At 38.8% G+C, this 24,159-nt stretch overlaps 1 protein-coding gene across 6 annotated transcripts in view; it reads right to left on the bottom strand.

Annotated features, from left to right (window-relative positions):
• Positions 1 to 3,052: 3,052 nt before the first annotated feature.
• The window catches only part of Phf8 (PHD finger protein 8), a 117,878-nt gene continuing 96,771 nt past the window's right edge, over positions 3,053 to 24,159 (bottom strand). For all 6 annotated transcript variants that reach the window (XM_076918619.1, XM_076918618.1, XM_034485171.2 and 3 more), the window contains 4 exons: positions 14,816 to 14,911; positions 11,090 to 11,199; positions 6,478 to 6,814; positions 3,053 to 5,616 (listed from right to left, as the gene is read on the bottom strand). In XM_076918619.1, coding sequence (XP_076774734.1) covers positions 5,528 to 5,616; positions 6,478 to 6,814; positions 11,090 to 11,199; positions 14,816 to 14,911 — 632 coding nt within the window. In that variant the 3' untranslated portion in view covers positions 3,053 to 5,527. The remainder of the gene's footprint in view (positions 5,617 to 6,477; positions 6,815 to 11,089; positions 11,200 to 14,815; positions 14,912 to 24,159) is intronic.

The raw sequence follows: 24,159 nt of genomic DNA, 5'->3' as shown, positions 1-24,159 counted from the left end.
GAGTCAATAACAAAAATAAAGTAACCTGCTATTCCTGCAAAGGTTCTAAAATCCTTCCACAATCTTGTTTAATATCAGAAGATGCTGTTCCTTATGTGCCAGACATGAATTTTCTCAATCTAAACTCTGTTGGTAGTAACAAACTGATTGTTAGAACTAGAAGCAGCCATTTAGTCAGTAGGTGTTAAATTTAAAGAATGTCCTTCTAGACCTATAGATTTAAAACCCTAAAGAGGAAAAAAAAATCTTAAATTGGGTTAAAGTTTTTATTATTTATTGTTTTGAGACAAGAACTCTCTATGCAGTTCTGTTTGGCCTGGAACTAGTTATGCAGAGATCTGCCTACTTCTGCCTTCCAAGTGTTGGGATTAAAAGTGTGTACCATACTCAGCTCAAAACACAGATAGTAAGAAATCTGCCCCTGGTCACAGAACTTAGTCAGGTTGTTGTTGATTTGGAAGCAAGGTTGTTGTTGTTCTTTTTTTAAAGACAGTGTTTCTCTTTGTAGGCCTGGTTGTCTTGGAACTTAACTATATAGACTAGGATGGCCTGGAACTCACAGAGATCCGCCTGTCTCTGCCTTCCAATACTGTGATTAAAGATGTGAGCCACCAAAGCCCAGGGGAAGCAAGGCTTTCAACATTGCCTTAGAATCCAACTCTCTGTGTTACACTTTGGACATACAACAGAAAATCAATACACCTATTACTGGATTTGAGATGTGAAAAGATTTCTAACACAATGAAAGAGGAAGGATTATGAGTTTTGGAATCAGGCAGATCCTGCTGCAGAAGACCATTGGCTTATTTTAGTCTCCTTAACTGAAAACTGGGGCTAATTGTCACAGGGTTAGGAAAATTAAATGAGATATACTAGGTAAACTCTAACTTAGCACCTAATACCACGAAGCACTTAACAAATGGCTGTAAGAGGTTGTTAAGAATACAGATTCTAGAACTAGGCTGGTCCTGGCACTTACCTGTAACTGTACGCTGAAATAAACCTATTCCACAAGCTGTTTTCAGGCAAGATCTTAATCACAGCAACAGAAAGAAAACTAGGACAAAAATAGGTAGCACGAGTGGGTTGGAGCTGGCCTGAACCTCTGAGACATGCTAGGTATGCTGTGGATGAGGCAGAAAAAGGAAGCTGCACAAGCCCTTTGGAAACCAGAAGATGGTGACTGAATCATAGATGTGGAACACTGGACTACAAAATTTGAGTTATATTACTAGATGTTGGTTTTGCTTTTATTTTATTGTGACTATCCGAGTTTTTCCATCTTGGAATAAAAAAAATTACTGTGATTTTGATTATACATGGTCCCATAGTTGAGAGACTCTATTTTAAACAATTTAGACTTCTAAAGTGTTAAAAATGTAAATACTATGGGATTTTTAACATCAATTTATTTTATATTGTGATAAACATGAGACCTTGAGAATAAACAAAAAGGGATGGTTATAGTTTATTAATGATATACTTGTATCAACCTGACAGAGGGTCAATTATGCTGGTACGTTTTCCATCAACTTGACATAAGCCAGGGTTATCTAGAAGGAAGGAACTCTAAGTGAGAAACATTCCTCCATCAGACTGGCCAGTAGGTAAGTATGTAGTACATTTTCTTGATTAATAATTGACTATCCCTGGGCAGGTGGTCCTGGATTGTTCAAGAAAGTGGGCTGAGCAAGCCATCAGGAACAAGCTAGTAAGCAGCACTCCTCCATGGCCTCTGCATCAGGTATGACCTCAAGGTTTCTGCCTTGGCTTTCTCTAATAATGGATTATGATCAGACATTTCCTTCCCAAGTTCCTTGGTAATAGTTTCCAACACAACAACAGAAGGAATAAGTCAATATACATGAGAAACACTAAGAGTAGTGCCTGTTAGCTCTCATGATTATGTTCCTTCCACTGCACTTAAGCATTGTCATCAATCAAGCTTATACATATCTCAAGCACTGGGGGAGATATCAGAGAAAACATTCCCAGCCACAGAAATAGAGCACAGCTGCAGCCAGTGCAAAATAGAATGGGAGTTATTGTAGATTCATAACTGGTATAGGTATTCAACATGCTAGGAGTAAGATTATTGAAAAATGAGCCCTATGGAACACCTAGACATCTAAGGTATATAAAGGGACATCTAGAAGGTGAAAGGATTAATATGGAAGAGGAGAGGAAGGAATATGACTGGAGGAAGGAGTGGACAGTTGTGGAATGATTTCTACCATATAAGACAGAACTGTGTCACTTGAACTCTAAGCAGCTGGTTATGAAGCAGAAGCCTTGCACAGGACTAGGGCTGTCAGTATTCTGTCATGGAGAGGGGAGGGGACCACAAGGTTTCACTGCTCACTAAGGATATGAATGCAGCTGATGGCTGCTGGGGGAGAAAGAGATATTTTCTTCAGTGGTAAGGTGCCAGTGGTATCCACTGGTGAGGTACTCATGTTCCAGTAAATAACCTCTCTTCCATGCTTCTGTAAGCAGCCCTAATTAAACTCAGTGGCTAAGAAAGAAAGAAAAGACAATAATGGAAGAGGGACTGATTGGGAAGGAGATTAGTAGGAGTGGGAAAGGGGTAGTAAAGAGTTAGTTACTGGGGGAGTAAGTATGATCAAAGTATATTATATACATGTATGAGGATATCATAATGAAACACATTATCATGTATACTCAGTATTATGTTCATAAGAAGTGCTCATGAAAATGATTGAAAGCCTTCTCACTGAACTTCTCAGGACCACTGAATTGTTATACCTTTTATTTTCTGCTTATTTTACTTTTAGTTAAGTATTTTATGTGTTTAAACTGTGCCCTTGAAGACAGGATCCTGCCAAATTCATATCTCAAATATAATGTTGGGAAATAACCATGGAAATGACCACTTATAAACTGCTGAATGATAGTAAAAAGGAAAGTAACTTTCTGAACTCTGTACCTTAGCAGCAGCAGCAGCAGCAGCACCGCCCCCAACCCCCAATCCCCACTGCCCCCCATGACCACCCCCCTACCCCATCACCAATAATAATGTCAAACAACAAAATTGCCAAGATAAATCACTTTTTATCTCTACAGGAAAGGGAGATCTAAAAAATATATAAATTACATTAGTAACACAACATAAGAAAAAACAAGGGGAACAAACAACAGAGAAATCTGGATGAGGCTACTCTAACCTATTTATAAAAAGGCCCTGCATCAGAAATCACAATCCTACCCACTTCTAAAAATATATTTAGACATGTACAGAAGCGGTGGGTTTGTTTTTAAATTGTTTGCTTTTTTGTAAAAATATATTAAAGGTGAATAGAAATCCTTTCTGCCCTCTTATCCTACCCCAGCTCTCTGCTGGGGATTGCAGATCAGAGGTAACTATCTCACCATGTTCTAAACCTTGGTTATTCCCAACTCCTCTCCACCTCACTTCACTTAGAACCTGAAACATAAAAACAAAACAAACAAAACAACAACAACAACAACAACAACAACAACAACAACAACAACAACAGCAACAACAGCAATAACAGCAACAACACCAACACACTAGCTTCTTTGGAAAAGCATAACTTTGAGGGTAAACTTGCTTTTCATTGGAAACAACACAAAATAACAGGAGACTCTGAGAACCCAACTAAACTAAACAAACCCCATTAGAGGCTGGGTTTCAGCTCCACAGAACCTTCTAACAAAGAAACAGAGGGAAAAGAGGCCTGGAATGGGTGGGGCGAGGGTGCTAGCAATTAGCTGCCTTTGAAAGATCAAGAGGAAATTTTAATGGGTGAAAGGGCTAGGGACCAGTTTTTGGTGACAACAGTCAGCCTTTAGTCAGGAAGTTGCCCATACAGGGTTAGAAGCTTCTCCTGCTTTCCCCTTACTTCCCCACTGCTGCCTTGAAATCTCCAAGATAAGCAAAGCTGAGTAGAAAGGAGGGGAGTAGGGACCTCACGTGCTAAAGGGGAGGTAGCCAGGCCTTTTGCCTTTGGTGTGACTAAAGGAGGACTGCTTGGCCCCTGGGGGTCCCCAAGGTTGAAAAAGCAAATATGCTAAAAGTACCCCCCATTCCAACAAGGATGGAGGGGATAGCTCTATAGAAAAAAGAAAGATAAGCTACAAACATAAAAAATAACACAGAGGCCTCACAAATTCCCTGTGGTCTGCATCATAGCTGTTAAATTACCCAGAAGCACTAGGCAAACTGGGATGAGGACTAGTGGAAGGTAGAGGACACTCCCACTTGGGCAGTGCCAAAATGGGTTGTTCAGAAGGGGCAGTCTCCATCAAGTCCAGATTGCCAGTAAGGCAAGACAAGAGGGAGGTGGGAGACACTGTCTGGAAAACAGTGACAATCACAAAGGAAAGGAGAGAAAAGTGGGTCAGAATATCTGCTACTTCACAGATGGGCATTGTTTCTAATGTCAGACTTGAATAGCCTATCTGCTCTATGCTTGAATGTTGGCCTGTGGTCTGGAAGTGGAAAGTCCCAAGGGTGAAGATCTTAGTCCTGAAATCTTTAGACTAAGCTCAGACAGGGAAAGAAACATGGAAGTTCCTGATAATGACCCTGCAGGGTTAGGTTATCTCACCATACCCCCTTCAGAAGGTCCAGGCTGTGCTTTTGTGGTACAGATGGGGTGGCAGGAGCCAGAATTATCAATGTGACAGGTACTTCAAATTTCTAGGTGGTGAGTTTGTACCTGCTGGAACTCAGTGATAGCTATGGGGATAATGTTCTATAGGACCTCAAAAATACAGGCAAATTCCTAAAGATCATCACAGGGACTTCATGTGCAGTCAGATAAAAGTAGTTTCCTCTGGTGGGATAGGCAACAATCATGGTCAAAGGCTTGGTTATCTGTCCTTTTTCCCACCTTGAAAAGTAAAAGGAATCTCCTTCCCCCGCAAAGACAGATAAAGTCAGCTTTTCTAGGCCAGCTCTGGAGATGGCCCATAATAGGATCATAAAGACCCTCTTCATTTTTGTCATGAAAAGAGGTAAAAGGAGATAAAGACCACAACCTTCTATTAAGAACAAGACTGAAGGTAGGGTATATCCATTGGTTGTGAGGAAGGGGTAGGAATGGGTGGAGGTGGGCAGTCTTAGAGACAGAGCTGGAGGTGCAGAAAATATTGAGCACTGGGCCTCTCACTCCATGGTGGAGGAAACTGATGGGCCCAGACTCCCTTTATGCTGCTCCTCATCATTCCTTCCATATGGAGGAGTGGTGGAAAAGAATAAAGACAAGGTGTAAGCGAAATATGTGGGTGGAGCAGGAAAAGGTTCTTGTCAGTTGGAAACCTCTCCCATCTACCTGCTACTTATGGGTATGGAAAAAGAAGGTAGGATATTCATAGGGGAAGTGGGAAGAGAGTTGGGGATAGTCCATGCCTTTGGTCAGTCCCAAGAAAGCAGGACAATGCACCTTGTCCGGGGCTCATAGGATCCAGGAGTGCCCCGAGTTGACAACGAAGAAGGCAATGGGGGTGAAGGATGAAGAAGTAGGACATGATGGGGCTCATCTCACAGAAGTAACTTGCCATTTCTGTGGATTTTCAGGATGCGGCCGAGTCTCTGCTTTGCTGTGGCCAGGCCCTTTTTAGGACGCTTTCCTGTAAGGAAGAGCCAAAGTAAGCAGAGGCTTTATGAGCAACGTTAGCACCAACTGCTATTGTGCCACACCTCCATGCTTTGTTTTTCTCTCTCATCAGAGCTCTTCATCCTTACACCATCTCAGGCAAGGAATCCTCTTTAGCCACTTCTATTCAGTGTCACATGCTTGGCTACTCCTTCTCTGATTGCTGCAACACTCATAGTCACTATAGTTCTAGTTTTCTGGCTGTCTCCCATCACTTACTTTGGGTTCAATCACTTTCCTCAGAAAATTTTTAAGGAGGTCAATATGCTTCTATGTCATTTGTGTTAATCCTGATCACCAGTGTTAGTTCTGTGTCCCTGAGGATGCCATGTTCAGGGCTTTCTTTCGTTAAAAACCCCTGTTCTAGTTGATCCTAAACATCACAACCAAGCTCAGTATCCTTGAAGTACATCCATCTACAGATTGGATTCTGGCCAATGGGAGGAAAAGGAGGACTTGAATTCTCTCTTTCATACATCTTTCTGTCTCCCCAGATCAAATACTTTCTTCACATTCTGCATTATTACAACTATTCTTTCCATTTATCATCTCTCCATTACTCTGACCAGATGTCACACAGTTGTGTTTCCTCAGTCCTTTCTGAATGGATGTATAGACTACTTCTAGTCCATTCTCCACTATGACCACCAGAAGAATCTTTCAAATATAGTATTACTTCTATTTAAATTCAGTTAATTGCCTCTTCATGGCCTACTGAGCTGTATCCAAGCATCTGAAGTTTGGCTTCCTGGTATTCTGATCTACTAGACCACTTAAGATTTAAACCAGGGAGCTTTTAAGAGCTCTCATTTTAATCTTCATTTGGGTCATGTACCTTGTCCTGCCTGACTGCTCTGGGAGCCAACTGAAGGGCGCCGCTGGGTGAGGAAGACTCCAGGGGCCATGGGTGTGGTGCTGCGATTTGCCTGAGCCATGCCAAAGGCATTGGGACGAGCAGTATACTCATGGTCAGCAAGACTTCCTGACAGAGCCTCTTGTTTAGGCTCAGGAGGTGGCTGGGGTGAGGAGGAGGTGACAGGCTGGGGTGCAGTAGCCAGTGTTGGTGCAGGCATTGCCATCATGGCACTGGAATCTTGAGGGCGAGGCTGTTCTACCTCTTTCAGCAAAGGCTTCTTCTTGATATATTTCTTCTTTTGGGCCTTTTGCAGCTCCTGAAAGATAAGCCAAGTTGGCAGAGATATGAAAGAATGGAAAAAAAAAAGAAAAAAGAAGAAAAAGAAAATAAGAAAAAAACAGGGGTCAATATGTTTTTGCATCCTGCCCCTTTCCCCTACTCTTTCTAAGTCCACCTTGTATGGACACATAATACAGGCCTTCCAACACGTACAGTGATTTCTTTGATATCATTCACCCTTAGATCCTCACTATCACTTAATAGTAAAATGTCAAGAGAACTGTAAATGATTTTGAAGATGGGTTTTGGCAAACTATGGACATTTTTAATAACTAAATTTACAGCAGCAGCTTAGGCACATTATTTACTATATTCTTATAAAAGTCCTAAGTGTGTGTTGCGGGGGTGGGGGGTGAACTGCTTCATTTTACAAATAACAAAACAGAAGTGCAAGGATAATAAGTAATTTAAACACAAATCCTCATGGAAAAGTAGTCAGATATAGTATCTAATGATCTTATAAATCTTTTCAAAATGAACTGAAAATAAAGTGTTAGCTTTGGAATAAAGTAAATGTGAATTCAAACCCAGGCTTCTATTTCCTAAATTAGGTGACTTTAAAGTTACTAACCTTTCTGAATCTCAGCTGCCTTGTCTGCAAGTAGGTAAAGTAATACCTGCTTTTCAGAATTGCTAGAAAGCTTAAATGACAAAAAAGTTTTTCCACGTGAAAGGAACTCAGCAAAGTAGTTAATTATTATTCTCTATTTCTTATAACAGTTATTTTTTCATTTTGATGACTTGATAATTCTTTTAAGTCATTGAATCTAATATCTCACTTTGTGTAGAACAAACAAATATGAAGTTGTGCCACTTCTTCCAGTATCTTGTATCTTATCCACTTACTGCTGTATAGCTCTACTATCTACTGTGTAGTAGGTACCTGGACAATGGGCATGTGGAGCCCTGAGCAGGTGGTACTGACAGCATGCCCATGAGTTTACTTTCTAAAATGTCACGCACACCAGCCACACACATCAACTCCATGACTATATTCTTCAGCCTTCTCTTGGCAACAAAAGCCTAGACTCAGAAGATTTGTTAGGTTATGGCTACCAGAGAAATTTCCGAGGAATGAGAATTATTAGTAATACATGCAAGCACTGCTCCTTAATTATTCATTTAATAATTTTAAGAATGAGAATTAAGAATTATACTTCCATTCTAAGGATAAAGAAACTTTATCTTTACCCATTATTTTCCTTTTTAAAAAAATGAGCATTGATATTGTGCCTACATGTATGTGTATGTGAGAGTGCCAAATCCCTTAGAACTGGAGTTACAGACAGTTGTGAGCTGCCATGTGGTTGCTGAGAATTGTACCTGGGTCCTCTGGAAGAGCAGCCAGTGCTCTTAACTGCTGAGCCATCTCTCCAACCATAAGTTATTTTCCCAAGGTTAGATATGTAATGAGGTTTTTAAGCTGAGATGCAGACTCTGGTTTCAGAATCTGCTCTATTCAGCCATATCCTTAGCAGGAATCTTTTCTCACCAATATAAGAATGAATTTTGGCTAGGCAGTGGTGGTGCATGCCCTTAGTCACAGCACTTGGAGACAGAAGCAGGTAGAACTCTGAGTTCAAGACCAGCCTGATCTACACAGAGAGAGTTCCAGGACAACCAGGCCTACACAGAGAAATCCTGTCTTGGAAAACAAAAACAAGACAAGACAAGTCTTCAAGTTCTTCATTGAAAAAGATGCTATGAAGCTCCCAACCAAATTCAAAATTTCATGTTATTGTACTTTGTGGCTACCTAGACAACCCATAATGATAAAGACTGAAGGTCATTAAGCCTTATTTTATATCAAGTGTAATTCTTAGGAAGACACCCCCACACCCCCACCCCCACCCCCCCACCCTCCCTTCATTTAATCTTCGAGATCATAAAATAATTGAGAAACAGAGAAATTATGTAAGGCCAGTTGCAGCTGTTCCAGAATGTTATTTTTATACATTTGTTTGATTAGTGTGTGTGTGTGTGTGTGTGTGTGTGTGTGTGTCTATGTGTATACACATGCCATGACAAGTGTTGAGGTCAGAGGACAACTTTCAGGAGTAGGTTCTCTTCTTCTATCCTGTAGGTCCTGGAATCAAATTTAGGCCATAATGCTTGGTAGTCTAAGCAGATATATCTTTCAGGCTCTGGAATCTACTTTTTTGTTTTGTTTTTTGAGACAGTGCTTTTTTGTGTAGCCCTGGCTGTCCTAGAACTCACTCTGTAGACCAGGCTGGCATCAAACCCAGAGATCTGCCTGCCTCTGCATCTGCCTCTGCCTCCTGACTGCTGGGATCAAAGGCGTGCGCCACCAGCGACTGACAAGAATCCACTTCATAACTTTACTTATACTCATCTTCTAATATGAAGTTTCCAATCCAGAAAATTTTCATTTTTCATTCATTCATTTATTTATTCCAACACTGATTTGTCATGTGTCTATTAAAATGAGGATACCAAGTTAAAATAAGTATATCTAAAGAGTGTAAAATATCCTTATGATCATAAGTACCATGTGATAATGCTATAGAAAAGTACAGATGAAGATCAAAGAAATAAGGTGGTAGTAGGTGATGTGAGTGGGCAAAAGGAATGGTTTTGTGCTAATAAAGGCATGAGGCAATTTGCTACATGGGATAAATCATGGACACTGTAGTGGGTATGGCTGGCATAAATGATAGATAGACATCGGAGGGTAGTCAGGAGATTAGAGAGAAGTCCCTCTAGACCAAACAAAGAGGGCTTTATGAGCTCTAGCAAGGAGTAACATTTTCCTGGAATCCTTCCTCATTCCCACACCTCCCCCAACTTTAAAGCCTCTTCTTAAAAGTATTATCAACCCAAATAGTACTTACTCCCTAGAAAGCACTAAGGGTAGTTTTTACATTTTCATCTGTTTGTTTAAAGCAATAGAAAATCTTTATTTAAAAGTTACATCTTATGTGGCACTGATGAATGGCAGGGGAAGTTTTATTCAAAGAAAAGTCACTTGATCTCTTAAATGCTCTGCTTGAACTCTGTTAGCTCTAAGACATTTCTCAGAAACTTTATAGCTCTATAGAACATCATAAGAAAAACAGTTCTTAAATTTCATTTATGTAGGATATAATTACTCAAAGATATAGACATTTAACTATTTATTTCACTTTACTTAAAACTCAAGTAGCATGAAATTTGAAGTTAGAGGATATGAGTTTGAATCTTGTCTCCTCCATTTACTGGGCTAGTCACTTAAAGTGAGCCTCATATTCTTCACCTGTAAAATGATGAAAATATCATCTATTGAATAAGACTATTGGGAATATTATATTAGACACTGTACATAAGGGCACCTACATAAGATAGATGCTCAATAGTACTCTAAGCTGTAGGATGTGGCATGAGGAGCTATGTGGATATTGTTAAAGAACCAAACACTTCATCTCCTAGGGTTTCTGAGCAAACTACATGTTAAAGAGCTTTGTAAACTAATGTTAAGAGGTAAAATTGATTCAGTGAATGAAAAATGGTGAATTTTGTCATCTTGAGAAGCAGGGGGTAGAGATCAAGGTAATAATATTTGATAAAAGGTATAAAAAAAAGATCTTTATAAAAGGCCAATTTCCAAAACTGGTGAGTGACTCAAAACTTAACTACTCAACTGAGTCACTTCCTCAGGACTAAATCTGAAAGCAAATGACAGATCTAGCTTTTTCTATCCACAGATTTTTTTTCCCATTGTTTTTTTTTTACTTCTTATTTGAGAATTTTATACATGCATGCAATATGTATTGATCATATTCATGCCTGCCTCCCCTACCTCCAAAAACTTACAGATTCTCTCCAATCATGTATCCCTCCCAATTTCATATGTTGTTTTTTAAATAACTCACTGAGTCAAATTTAGCTGTCCATTATACATGGGTGTGGGGCCTCCATTGGGGCATGGGTGACCTACCAGGGACCACACCTGCAAAGAAAACTGACCCTCCCTCCCACTCCATCTGTGGGAATTATATATACTTAGGAGGGCAAGTGACATCAACAAGGATACTTCTTTGATCTCATCTTTATTCTAATTCATGTCAACTAGGTAATCTATGGAAGTAGCTTGCCACAAAGCTGGGATGTAAAGGATATAAGGAGGGGTCAGGATACTGCCAAAGACAAAGATCAAAGATTATCCATAACAGGAGGATCCTACCACCTTACAGGTCTAAATTTTGAGGCTCTAAGTTATCAGTAGAAGGGCCACCAGCTAGGTGTCACCACTTACCTGTTGGGCAAGCTTTGCAGCTGCTGCAGCCAAACCTGTCTCAATGGAGGCAACTCTGGTCCCCTCACGAACAGGACGGTCCTGCTTGGGTAGGGTTGGAGTCACACGAGCTGTAAGGGAAACAGGATGCTAATCTATTTGCCAATTATATTCTTCAACTTCCAACTATTCCAAAAGTAGTTATATTGTTCTTCTTGCTTCTAGCTTTTCAGAGTCCTATTTAATGACCAAGGCATACATGAATACAAATTAACCTCCTTGAACTGGAATTTATCATTGTTCATGTGCTTTTACGTCCTTGTTGTTCCCGACTTACCTAATTTCCCAAACCTGTTTCCTCACCTACTGCTATGGTTTAAACACTCTCTCCAAAATTCATGTGGAAACTTATCATTTCAACAGTATTAGAAGGGAGAGCTTTAAGAGGCAATTAGGTCATGATAGCGCTGTTTTCTTGAATGATATAAAGATATTATTGTACGCATGGGTTAGGTATTAAAAGGGGTGTATTTCAACTCTCTTTTTTCCTCCTACTCTTTTGCTATATGATACTTTCTACTTATGGAACAATTTAGCATGAAAGCCTATACCATGCCAGCATCATGCACCTTCCAGCTTCTAGAACCATGAGAAAAAGTCTTTTATTTAGAATTTACTCAGTTGTAATATTCTGTTATAGCTGCAGAAAACAGTCTAAACACCTTTACTTTCCACTTCTTCAGACAAATGGCTTCCTTATTGTACTTCCAGAGTAGAACATTGCATTACCCTTCCCTCTGTACTCACACTTATCATATGAACTGCCTATTCAGATCTAGTTTCCATTTGCCTATTTAAAACATACCTATCCCTCAAAAGTATGCTATATAAAGTTTACATAAAATATGTGGGACCTCACTGATTCCACTGATCTTTTCTTTCTCAGAATTTATAATTGGTACAAATGACTTGATATGTAGCACATACTACCTATTGAAGATTATTATGTTATAGACATAAATCAATGAACTCTTAAGTTCTTGGCATAACTTTTTAATAGCATCTTAACAATACTGAATTTAAAGAAATTGTTACTTGCTTATCTTTTTCAATAAGCATCTTTTAGGAGCAACAAGTATCTTCAGGTGAAGATATAAAGCTTTTCTTTACAAATAAACCCAGCCAGGGCTGAGGAGACAGCTTGGTAAAGTGCATATTGTGTAAGCATGAGGACCAGGGCTCAATCACCAGCCCCACACACATTTAAAAACAAAAAAAAGTTTGATGACTTGAGTTCATTCCTTAGACTCCACATAAAGGTGAAAGGAGAGAACCAATTCCATAGTTATCCTTTGATCTCCACACACATGCCAACCTCAGTAATAATAGAACAACATTTTAAAAAACAAGGATGCTTGGGAAATGGCTCAGTGAGCAAAGTATCTGTCCTGCAAATATGAAGATCCAAATTCAAATTATTTGAACCCACATAAAGCCAGATGCAGTAGCTTTTGTCTGTGATTCTAGTGCTCCTAGAGTAAGACAGGAGGCAGAGACAAGAGTAGTGGTAGAAGACAATGGGCCAAGTAGTCAGCGGGTATGCAGTAGTGAACAACAAGAGATCTTGCTTCCCACATGATAGAGCAATGACAGATAGTATGAATGGGCAAGTGCCTCCCCAGTATTGTGATAACAAGTGTGCATCATCAATGCTAGTTGGTTTTGTTTTTTAATTTATGTGGGTGCTGGTTGTTGAACTCTAGTTTTCATATTTGCACAAATAAGCACTTTACCGAGCTATTTCCTCATTCATACTGAAGTCCTTTGACATCCACACTCACACTGTGCATGTACACCATGACACAACTGTGAGGGTCACAAGACAACTTGTAGGAGTCAGTTCTTTCCTTCTAAAATGTTGGTCCTGGAGATCAAACTCAGGCTGTTAGAGGCTATTGAGTCATCTCAAATGGCTCTATAATATACTTTTAAAAGGTAAGCATGTTTTGAATAGTCAGACAAAACTAATTGCACATTAATCAAAACATGTGCATCCAAATACACATGAACATATCCAGGTAGACAGACAAACACACACATATACAACAAGAATGCCGCAAGCTTACAAATGTGGAATTAGTTATAAAACTCAAAATATCACCAGTGTCCAAGTCTTTATGAAACACTGGTTCTAGAGAATTGGATATTCACACAGTGTCTAAGTCTTCCTTTGCAGGGTATAAGCTAGTCACAAGAAAGAAAACTGGTGAAATTGAGATAGTACCAACACATATAGGATACCAAGTATGAACTTACAGTGTGTTGTTTTCTTGAGAAAGGGTCTCTCTATGTAGCCCTGAAAATGTGCTACATAGACCAGGCTAGCCTTGAACTCAGAGAGAGCCACCTGTCTCTCTGTACAGATATTAAAGGCAAAATCAACCGCACCTAGCAAGCATGTGTGAACTGCAGCAATATTTGAGTCATTAAGAAATTAAAAGCAAATAAAAAAAATAAAAAATAAAAAAAGAAATTAAAAGCAAGCTAACTATTTATAGTATTTTGAGATTTAGAAAAATACAAGAATATAAAAAAATGATATATAAAAATATATTAAAATGAGAAAAAAATTTACATGAGAAATAACCAGAATCTTTTAAAAAAGCCAACATTACATGAAAGCAAATAGACAAACCTAGAAGATGATACAGAACAATTATATCAGTTTCTATAAAAAAAAAAAACTAGCAAAACTAAGATGAACTGTTCTAGATTAAAAGTTATTTAAAAGAAAATTATGAGAAATGATATATATTCTTTTAGGCCACTAACATTTGTGTAGTTTATTAAGAAGTAAAAGTACCATGGACTATAGCAGATAATTTAATGGCAAAGCACTTGCCACATAAGATGAGAACTGGAGTTTGGATTCCCAAACTGGATGTGGTAACATACATCTATAATCCCAGAATGCCTATAATGAGATGGGAGGCAGAGATAGGAGAATCCCTGAAAATAGGGGTATTTAGCACTGAACAAGAAGAGATCCTGCCACAAACAAGGTGGGAGGACAAGGGCCCACACCTGAGGTTATTCTCTCAACTCCACATACACACAACTGCATATATATATAAACAATCACACAGGAGTGAACATGCACATTCACAAATACTATACACAGAAACATACATCATACATACTCAAAAATTAAAAAGCCCTCAAATGTTCTTTAGTGTAAATAGCCCAACCAGTGAGATGAAAAAAATTATTTTCTCTCTTAAAATTCCATATTCACTTCAGGTACCTACTTTCCTTCTCTTCCTTCCCTTCCTCAGAGATAACGTCTTATCTTATTGTCAACTAGTAGTTGACAATCTTGGGACTCTTGCAGAGCCCAAAGAGTCTGTATAATTTTCCTCCTTGAAAACAAAATTATCATGGAGGGGCTGGAATGACAGTTAGCAGAATGTTCTTAGAAGTGTTAGATGGCTTAGTGAACTCTCCAGGTTTCCTTCATCTCAAGCCATATGATTTAAAAACAACAGTTATTTTCCTAGCTAGATTACACAATGTCACACAATCAATTCAGGCCTGGCACCTAACATGATACTAAAGGTAACAGATGCTTGCTGACTAAGTAAATGAGTCACCGAGTAAGATCTTCTTAGATTATGAGTCTTTTACATTGATCTATTTTTTTTCACTTGATTACTCCTACATCGTTTAAGATACAGAATACTATATTACCTTTAGGACTCCATGGAGCATCATCTGAATTCTTTTTTTTCTTGTGTCGAGATTTTAAAGCAGGGTCATCATCATCAGACTCCAGGGATGGATAGACTGTAGGGAGAGGTGAAGGCAAGATAAATTAAATCTCATCCAGAAGACTGAAGAATGATACATACTTCAGTCCTTCCTCCTCCTCATGTATATTCATTTACTTAATCCATATTCAACTTCAGAAGGTCCCTAAATATCTTATATTTTGTGCCTTTTCTATAGTTGTACCCTTATTATGAAAGTCCTTCTTCTACATTCACCAAATTCTTAGTCACTCAGGTGAGTTACTTGGCTCACCTTTTAAAATTTAGCTCTAGATTTAGTCCTTAGTCATCAGGGAAATGCAAATCAAAACAACCCTGAGATTCCACCTCACACCAATCAGAATGACTAAAATCAAAAACTCAAGTGATAGCACATGGTGGTGAGGATGTGGAGAAAGAGGAACACTCCTCCATTGCAAACTGGTACAACCACTCTGGAAATCAATCTGGTGGTTCCTCAGAAAATTGAAAATAGTTCCACCAAAATAGTTCTACCCAGCTATACTCTTGGGGGCACATACCCAAAAGATGCTCCACCAAAACACAAGAACATATGCTCCACTATGTTTATAGAAGCCTTATTTATAATAGCCAGAAGCTAGAAACAACCTAGATGTCTCTCAACCAAAGAATGGATACAGAAAATGTGGTTCATTTACACAATGGAATACTACTCAGCTATTAAAAACAAGGACATCATGAATTTTTCAGGCAAATGCATAGAACTAGAAAATATCCTGAGTGAGGTATCCCAGACCAAAAAGGACATGCATGGTATGTACTCACTGATAAGTGGATATTAGCACAAAAGTACAGAATACCTAGGATACAACCCACAGACCATAAGTTTATCAAGCAGAAAGGCTCAAGTGAGGATGCTTCAATCCCACTTAGAAGGAGAAAGAAAATAATCATCTGAGGCAGAGGGAGGGAGGGAACAGGGTGGGAGAGGGGAGGTGGAAGGGAAAGGTGAACAGGATCAGGTATGGGGGGATGGCCAGGAGAGAAGCACAGAAAGCCAGGAGAATGAATGGAAATATGCAGCCTGGGGGGGGGGTTAGAAAGTGCTAGATACTTGGGAGGTAAGAGACTCTCAGGACTCAATAGGGTGACCTTTGCCAAAATGCCCAATAATGGGGAGAGGGAACTTGAAGAGTCTATCTCCAGTAGAAAGACAGGGCATCAAGTGGAGGAATGGGAATACCAACCCACAGTAAAAAAAAATTCTAACTTAGAATTGTTCCTGTCTAAAAGAACTGCAGGGACAAAAATGGAGAAGAGACTGAGGGAAAGGCAGTCTAGTGAACAGCCCAACTTGGGATCCATGTCAAGGGGAGGGGCACCAAGGCCTGACACTATTAGTGATGTTACAGTGTATTTACAAACAGGAGCTTAGCATGGCTGTCCTCTGAGAGGCCCTACTAGCAGCTGACTGAGACAGATGCAGATACATACACCCAACCGTTGGACTGAAGTTGGGACTCCTGTGGTTGAATTAGGAAAAGGCTGAAGAAGCTGAAGGGGAGGGTGACCCCATATGAAGACCAGCAGTCTCAACTAACCCACATCCCAGGGAGCTCCCAGTGACTGAGCCACCCACTAGGTAGCATGCCCGGGCTGGTCAGAGGCCCCAGACTGCTTGGTCTGGCTCCAATGGGAGAAGATGTGCCTATTCTTCAAGAGACTTGAGGCCCCAGGGAAGGGGGAGGCCTTGGGGAGAGCACCCCCTTGGATGCAAGTGAGAGGAGGAATGAGATGAAGAACTGTAGGAGGGGGGACCAGAAGGGGGGCAATAGCGCGAATGTAAATAAATAATTTTAAAAGATGCTTTCCCTTGTTCTCATAATCTGATTCAGAGTCCTCCTTCTCAGTTCTCCATAGCAACCTGTGTTTTATGCCTGCAGTGGAGATGCAGTGGAGATTGTACTTAGGAACTAATTACTACATCTGCTGCATCTAATTTACAAATGAGGCCAAGGATGTATATTTGATTTTATACTAAAGCAGCTCATACAATGAATAGTAGGTATTTATTGTTTGTGAAATAATGGGAAAAGTAAATAGTACATATTTAATACAAATAATAGGAACAAAATGACTAAGGTAAACTAGGACCACGATCTAATAAAATATCTATATTCAAGTATCCTATCTTAGAAAAAAATAGAAGTATACAGATTATCATAAAATCCATAGGCAAGACACTTAGGATTTTTATTGGGACTATGGTCTAGAAAGACCCAACTGATGACACAAAATTCTGAGGCCACTCCCAAGCTTAGAAGAGAACTCTAAGAGTAACAATCTCAAAAGAATTCTCCTCCTACTTCTTTCCAGAGGACTTCTCTACAGAAAGGAAGTCTATTTTTCAGACCTTCCTCTTTCAACAAAGAGGTAAAAACTTTACCTTCTGGCTTTTTATTTAAAAAAAAAAAAAGAGGATTCAATTATTCTTAGAAAGGATGAATACTAATAACACAGCAGTTTCAGAAAAAGCCACCAATATTACTTTGTTGGGTCTGAAGGTTTTCTACCTCAAAGAAGTTAAAGACTTGGTGTCTTAGGGTCAGAAAAGTACTTTGGAATTTTGGATGGCACAGTAGTTGCCTAAGAACAGTTTCAGAGTCTTAACCCATAACATTGAAATAATAGATAATGCCACCTGCCTTGCAAAGTTGTGTTCAGAAGTTGTACTTAAGAGATGATACACAGGGGGCAGTAGGATGGCTCAGCAGGTAAAGACGCTTACTGTGCAAGCCTGATGACTTGGGTTTGATTCCCAGAACCAACATAAAGGTGGGAAGAGTGAGCTGTGCAAAGTTGTTCTCTGACCTCCACAAATGTTGTGGCACGTGTACCCATCCCTACACATATTTTTTAAAATTTAATAACAGATCATACGTAAAATAACTTGCCTAAGAAATTCCATTCTGAGCTTCACATTTTAGTGGACAGGTAATAAGGTATAGATTATAATTAAGTCTATGCATTGAAAGAAAATATATTTTAAAATGCATATTAAAATATAAGGTCAAAGGTACTTTCTGATTTTAAAACATATTACCAAATGATAGTAATTAATTCTGTGTGCAAGTGACATAAAAGCAGCTATAAAAACCAATGAGAATGAATATAAAATGCATAAACAAAGCATGAATAATCAAATAACTTTGGGCGGGGGACAAGATCTCATTCTGCTTCGAAGGCCAGCCTCAAATATCAAATGCTTCTGCCTCCTGAGTGTTGGGATGACAGGTATAAACCATTGTGACTGGCCTGCACTAAGATTTTTACAGCAGTTTTCTATTTTATTAATATTTTTAGTTGATATACAAAATAACAGCCTATAACATTTTATGCATCTGTATCAATAAGCCCTAAGAGAATAAAACATACAAAGCATTTTCTCCAACTACTACAAAGGTAAAAATCAATAACAGAAAGATATATGGAAAATTCACAATTGGGTAGAAATTATTACATACCCAAAAAGAATCAAAGAAATAATCATATATATAATTTCAAAGACTTTGATATGGGGCCAGTGAGATAAAATGCCTACCACTAAACCCTGGGATCCATACTGTGGAAGAAGAAAACTGATTTCCATAAGTTGGCATCTAACCTTCATACATATATAACATAAAATAAAATCAAATTTAAAAGGTATACAAAAGATTTAAAGGATCTTTATATAAACTAAAACAAAAGTAGATCATACTAAAACTTTAAAAGATGCAGCAAAACAGTGCACAGATAACAAGCAATTTAAAACTGCAAATACCTACATTAAAATGAAAAATCCTAAATAAACAACCTACCTTCATATATTAGAATACTAGAAAGAAAAAACAAACTGCTTCCAAAGTTAGAATTTAAAAAGGTTACAGTGGAGATGACAGGGAGAAGGAGAGGAACACAAAGAATCAAATAAAAAAAGAACAAAGAGCAGAGCTATCTCTGACTCTTCTATCCACTTTTGGGGCCTTTCTCCTCTTATTGGGTTGCCGCATCCAGCCTCAATATGAAGGGATGTGCACAGTCTTATTGCAATTTGATATGTTGCCCTTTTCTGAAAGAAAATGGAAGAAGAATGGTGGATGGGAGTCTGAAAAGAGGGGAAGTGGAGGAGAACTAGAAGAAGAAAAGAGAAAACTGCAAGAAATAGATGATCTAAATTAACAGAATCAGAAATAAACAGGGAACCATTTATAACACACATAAGGAAATTCAGAATATTAAAATGGAATACTTTAAAAACCTGTAGCTCATTAACCTAAAAAAATCTAGAAGAAATGAACAAATTTCTAGATTTACCCAAACCACCAAAGTTAAACCAAGAAGAGATTAACAACCTAAACAGAACTATAACATAGGAAACAGTAATAAAAATCATTCTAACTACAAAAGTGCAGGCCCAAATGTATTAACAGCAAATTCTTAACAGATCTGCAAAGAACTACAGTCAATTCTTATTAAATTATTCAAAAAGTAGACAAAGAGCAGTTCTAAGCTCCTTCTATGAAGCCAGTATTATTTTAATACAATACCAATACCAGGTAAAGACAGAAAAGCAGTGTTAAGAGGAGAGTTCATGAGACCTCTGCCCTGTCTGCTCTTGTGTGGACCCCGGATTCCTCCGAAGACATCCTGGAGGCTCCACAGATCTTAGAGCCATAGATAGGAAGACCACACATTGCCCTAAGCCCATAGCTGGGTGCCCGGAGCCCTCAGATTCCAGCAGATACCCAACCCCCTGCCCCTGCAGAATAGTACTAACCTTCTGCCCTTCTCCCGGATCTGAGGCCTGGAGCAGACCTCTGCCCAGTCTGCTCTTGTGTGAACCCCAGATTCTGCCCAAGATATTCTGGAACCCAGAGCCACAGAGGAACAACTGAACTCAGAGCGTCAGACAACATATCCTGAGATATCCTAGAGGAGCCACTGCACTCAGATCAGTGGGCACCTTATCCTGAGACATCCTAGAGGAGACACTGCACCCAGAACAGCAGACACCTAGCTGGTCTGCTACCTTGGAGTCACCATATCCTGAGGCATCCTAGAGGTACCACTGTACTCAGTGCAGCTGGAGAAGATCACAGAGACATCTGGACCCCAAGGAGATCAGACACAAGCAAGATAACTGGAAAGGCAGGATTCAGTCAGAGACAGCAAGTACAGGCAGCACTAGAATTAACCAGATGGCGAAAGGCAAGCACAAGAACGTAAGCAACAGAATCCAAAGTTACATGGCATCATCAGAACCCAGTTCCTCATCATAGCAAGCCCTGAACACCCCATCACACCAGAAAAGCAGGATTCAGAATTAAAATCACTTCTCATGATGATGATAGAGAGCTTTAAGAAAGACATAAATAACACTCTCAAAGAACTTAAGGAGAACACTGGTAGACAGATAGAAACCCTTAAAGAGGAAACACAAAAATCCCTTAAGGAATTGCAAGAAAATGCAACCAAATAGGAGAAGGAATTAAACAAAACCATCCAAGACCTAAAAATGGAAGTAGAAACAATAAAGAAATCTCAAAGGGAGACTACCCTGGAGATAGAAAACCTAGGAAAGATATGAGGAGTCATAGACGCAAGCATCACCAACAGAATACAAGAGATAGAAGAGAGAATCTCATGTGCAGAAGATACCATGGAAAACATTGACACAACTGTCAAAGAAAATACAAAAAGGTACTAACCCAAAATATACAGGAAATCCAAGACACAATGAGAAGGCCAAACCTAAGGATAATAGGTATAGATGAGGGAGAAGACTCCCAACTTAAAGGACCAGTAAATATCCTCAACAAAATTATAGAGGAAAACTTCCCTAACCTAAAGAAAGAGATGTCCATAAATATACAAGAAGCCTACAGAACTCCAAATAGTTTAGACCAGAAAAGAAATACTTCCCTCCACATAATAGTCAAACATCAAATGTACAAAACAAAGAAAAAATACTAAAAGCAGTAAGGGAAAAAGGTAACATATAAAGGCAGACCTATAAGAATTAACCAGACTTGTCACTAGAGACCATAAAAGCCAGAAGATCCTGGACCGATATCATACAGACCCTAAGAGAACACAAATGCCAGCCCAGACTACTATACTCAGCAAAACTCTCAATCACTATTGATGGAGAAATCAAGATATTCTATGACAAAAGCAAATTTACACAATATCTTACCACAAATCTAGCACTTCAAAGAATAATTGGTGGAAAACTCCAACACAAGGAGGGAAACTACAACCTAGAAAAAGTAAGAAAGTAATCTTCCAACAACCCTAAAAGAAGGTAGCTATACAAACATATCTCTACTGCCAATAACAAAAATAACAGGAAACAACATTCATTTTTCCTTAATATCTCTTAATATCAATGGACTCAATTCTCCAATAAAAAGATATAGACTATCAGACTGGATACGTAAACAGGACCCAACATTTTGCTGCATACAGGAAATACACCTTTGTGAAAAAGACAGACACTACCTCAGAGTAAAAGGTTAGAAAACAATCTTCCAAGCAAATGGTCCCAAGAAACAAGCTGGAGTAGCGATGCTAATATCAAATAAAATCGTTTTTCAACCAAAAGTAATAAAAAAAGATAAAGAAGGACACTTCATATTCATCAAAGGAAAAACGTACCAAGATGAACTCCCAATTCTGAACATCTATGCCCCAAATGCAAGGGCACCCACATACATAAAAGAAACTTTACTAAAGCTCAAAGCACACAATGCACCTTACACAATAATAGTGGGAGATTTCAATACCCCACACTCAGCTATGGACAGATCATGGAAACAGAAACTAAACCGAGACACAAGGAAACTAACAGAAGTTATGAACCAATTGGACTTAACTGATATCTATAGAACATGTCATCCTAAAAAAAAAGAATATACCTTCTTCTCAGCACCTCATGGTACCTTCTCCAAAATAGGCCATATAATTGGTCACAAAACAGGCCTCAACAGGTACAAAAACAGTGAAATAATCCCTTGTACCCTATCAGACCACCATGGACTAAGACTCGTCTTTGACATGGACAAAAACAACGAAAAGCCCACATACACATGGAAACTGAGCAATGCTCTACTCAATGATAACTTGGTCAAGGAAGAAATAAAGAAAGAAATTAAAGACTTTTTAGAATTTAATGAAAATGAGGACACACCATATCAAAACTTGTGGGACTCCCTGAAAGCAGTACTAAGAGGAAAAATCATAGCTCTAAGTGCCCACAAAAAGAAAATGGAAAGAGCATACATTAACAACTTGATAGCACACCTGAACACGTTAGAACAAAAAGAAGCTAATATACCCAAGAGGAATAGATGGCAGGAAATAATCAAACTCAGGGCTGAAATCAACCAAGTTGAAATAGAAAGAACTCTACAAAATATCAACAAACCAGGAGCTGGTTCTTTGAGAAAATCAACAAGATAGACAAACCCTTAGCCAGACTAACCAAAGGGCACAGAGACAATACTCAAAATAATAAAATCAGAACTGAAAAGGGAGACATAACAACAGAAACAGAGGAAATTTAAAAAATCGTCAGATCCTACTACAAAGGCCTATACTCAACAAAATTGGAAAATCTGGATGAAATGGACAATTTTCTAGATAGATAGCAGGTACCAAAGTTAAACCAGGAGCAGATTAAACCATCTAAACAGTCGCATAACTCCTAAAGAAATAGAAGCAGTCATTAAAAATCTCCCCACCAAAAAAAGCCCAGGACCACATGGTTTTAGTGCAGAATTCTATCAGACCTTCAAGGAAGACCTAATACCAATCCTCTTCAGGTTATTCCATTGAATAGAAACAGAAAGAACACTACCCAATTCGTTCTATGAAGCTACAATTACACTCATACTTAAACCACAGAAAGACCCAACAAAGAAAGAGAACTACAGACCAATCTCTCTTATGAATATTTATGCAAAAATACTCAATAAAATTCTCGCAAACCAAATCCAACAACAATCAAAACAATTATCCATCATGATCAAGTAGGCTTTATCCCAGGAATGCAGGGATGGCTCAATATTCGGAAATCCATCAATGTAATCCACTACATAAATAAACTTAAAGAAAAAAAAACCACATGGTCATCTCACTAGACGCTGAGAAAGCATTTGACAAAATTCAACATCCCTTCATGTTAAAAGTCTTGGAAAGATCAAGAAATCAAGGCCCATACCTAAACGTAGTAAAAGCAATATATAGCAATCCAGTAGCCAACATCAAACTAAATGGAGAGAAACTTGAAGCAATCCCACTAAGATCAGGGACTAGACAAGGCTGCCCACTCTCACCTAACCTATCAAATATAGTACTGGAAGTCCTAGCTAGAGCAATTAGACAACAAAAGGAAGTCAAAGGGATACAGATAGGAAAGGAAGAAGTCAAAATTTCACTATTTGCAGATGATATGATAGTATACTTAAGTGACCCTAAAACTTCCACCAGAGAACTCCTAAACTTGATAAACAACTTTAGCAATGTGGCTGGATATAAAATCAACTCAAACAAATCAGTAGCCTTCCTCTACTCAAAGGATAAACAGGCTGAGGAAAAAAAATAGGGAAATGACACCCTTCACATAGTAAAAATGGCCATCCTGCCAAAAGCAATCTACAGATTCAACGCAATCCCCATCAAAATTCCAAATCAATTCTTCATAGAGATAGAAAGAGCAATTTACAAATTCATTTGGAATAACAAAAAACCTAGGATAGTGAGAACTATTCTCAACCATAAAAGAACTTCTGGGGGAATCACCATCCCTCAAACTGCACTACAGAGCAGTAGTGATAAAAACTGCATGGTATTGGTACAGAGACAGGCAGGAAGATCAATGGAATAGAATTGAAGACCCAGAAATGAACCTGAACACCTATGGTCACTTGATCTTTGACAAGGGAGCTAAAACGATCCAGTGGGAAAAGGTCAGCATTTTCAACAAGTGGTGCTGGCTCAACTAGAGGTCAGCATGTAGAAGAATGCAAATTAATCCATTCTTATCCTCTTGTACAAAGCTCAACTCCAAGTGGATAAAGGACCTTCACATAAAACCAGGTACACTGAAACTAAAGAAGAGAAGGTGGGGAAGACCCTCGAATACCTAGGCACAGGGGAAAAGTTCCTGAACAGAACACCAATGGCTTATGCTCTAAGATCAAGAATTGACAAATGAGACCTCATCAAATTGCAAAGCTGCTGTAAGGCAAAGGACACTGT

This window comes from Arvicanthis niloticus, chromosome X, assembly GCF_011762505.2.
Source record: "Arvicanthis niloticus isolate mArvNil1 chromosome X, mArvNil1.pat.X, whole genome shotgun sequence".
Classification (NCBI taxonomy): Eukaryota; Metazoa; Chordata; class Mammalia; order Rodentia; family Muridae; genus Arvicanthis; species Arvicanthis niloticus.
This window is presented reverse-complemented; position numbering and strand designations above follow the sequence as displayed.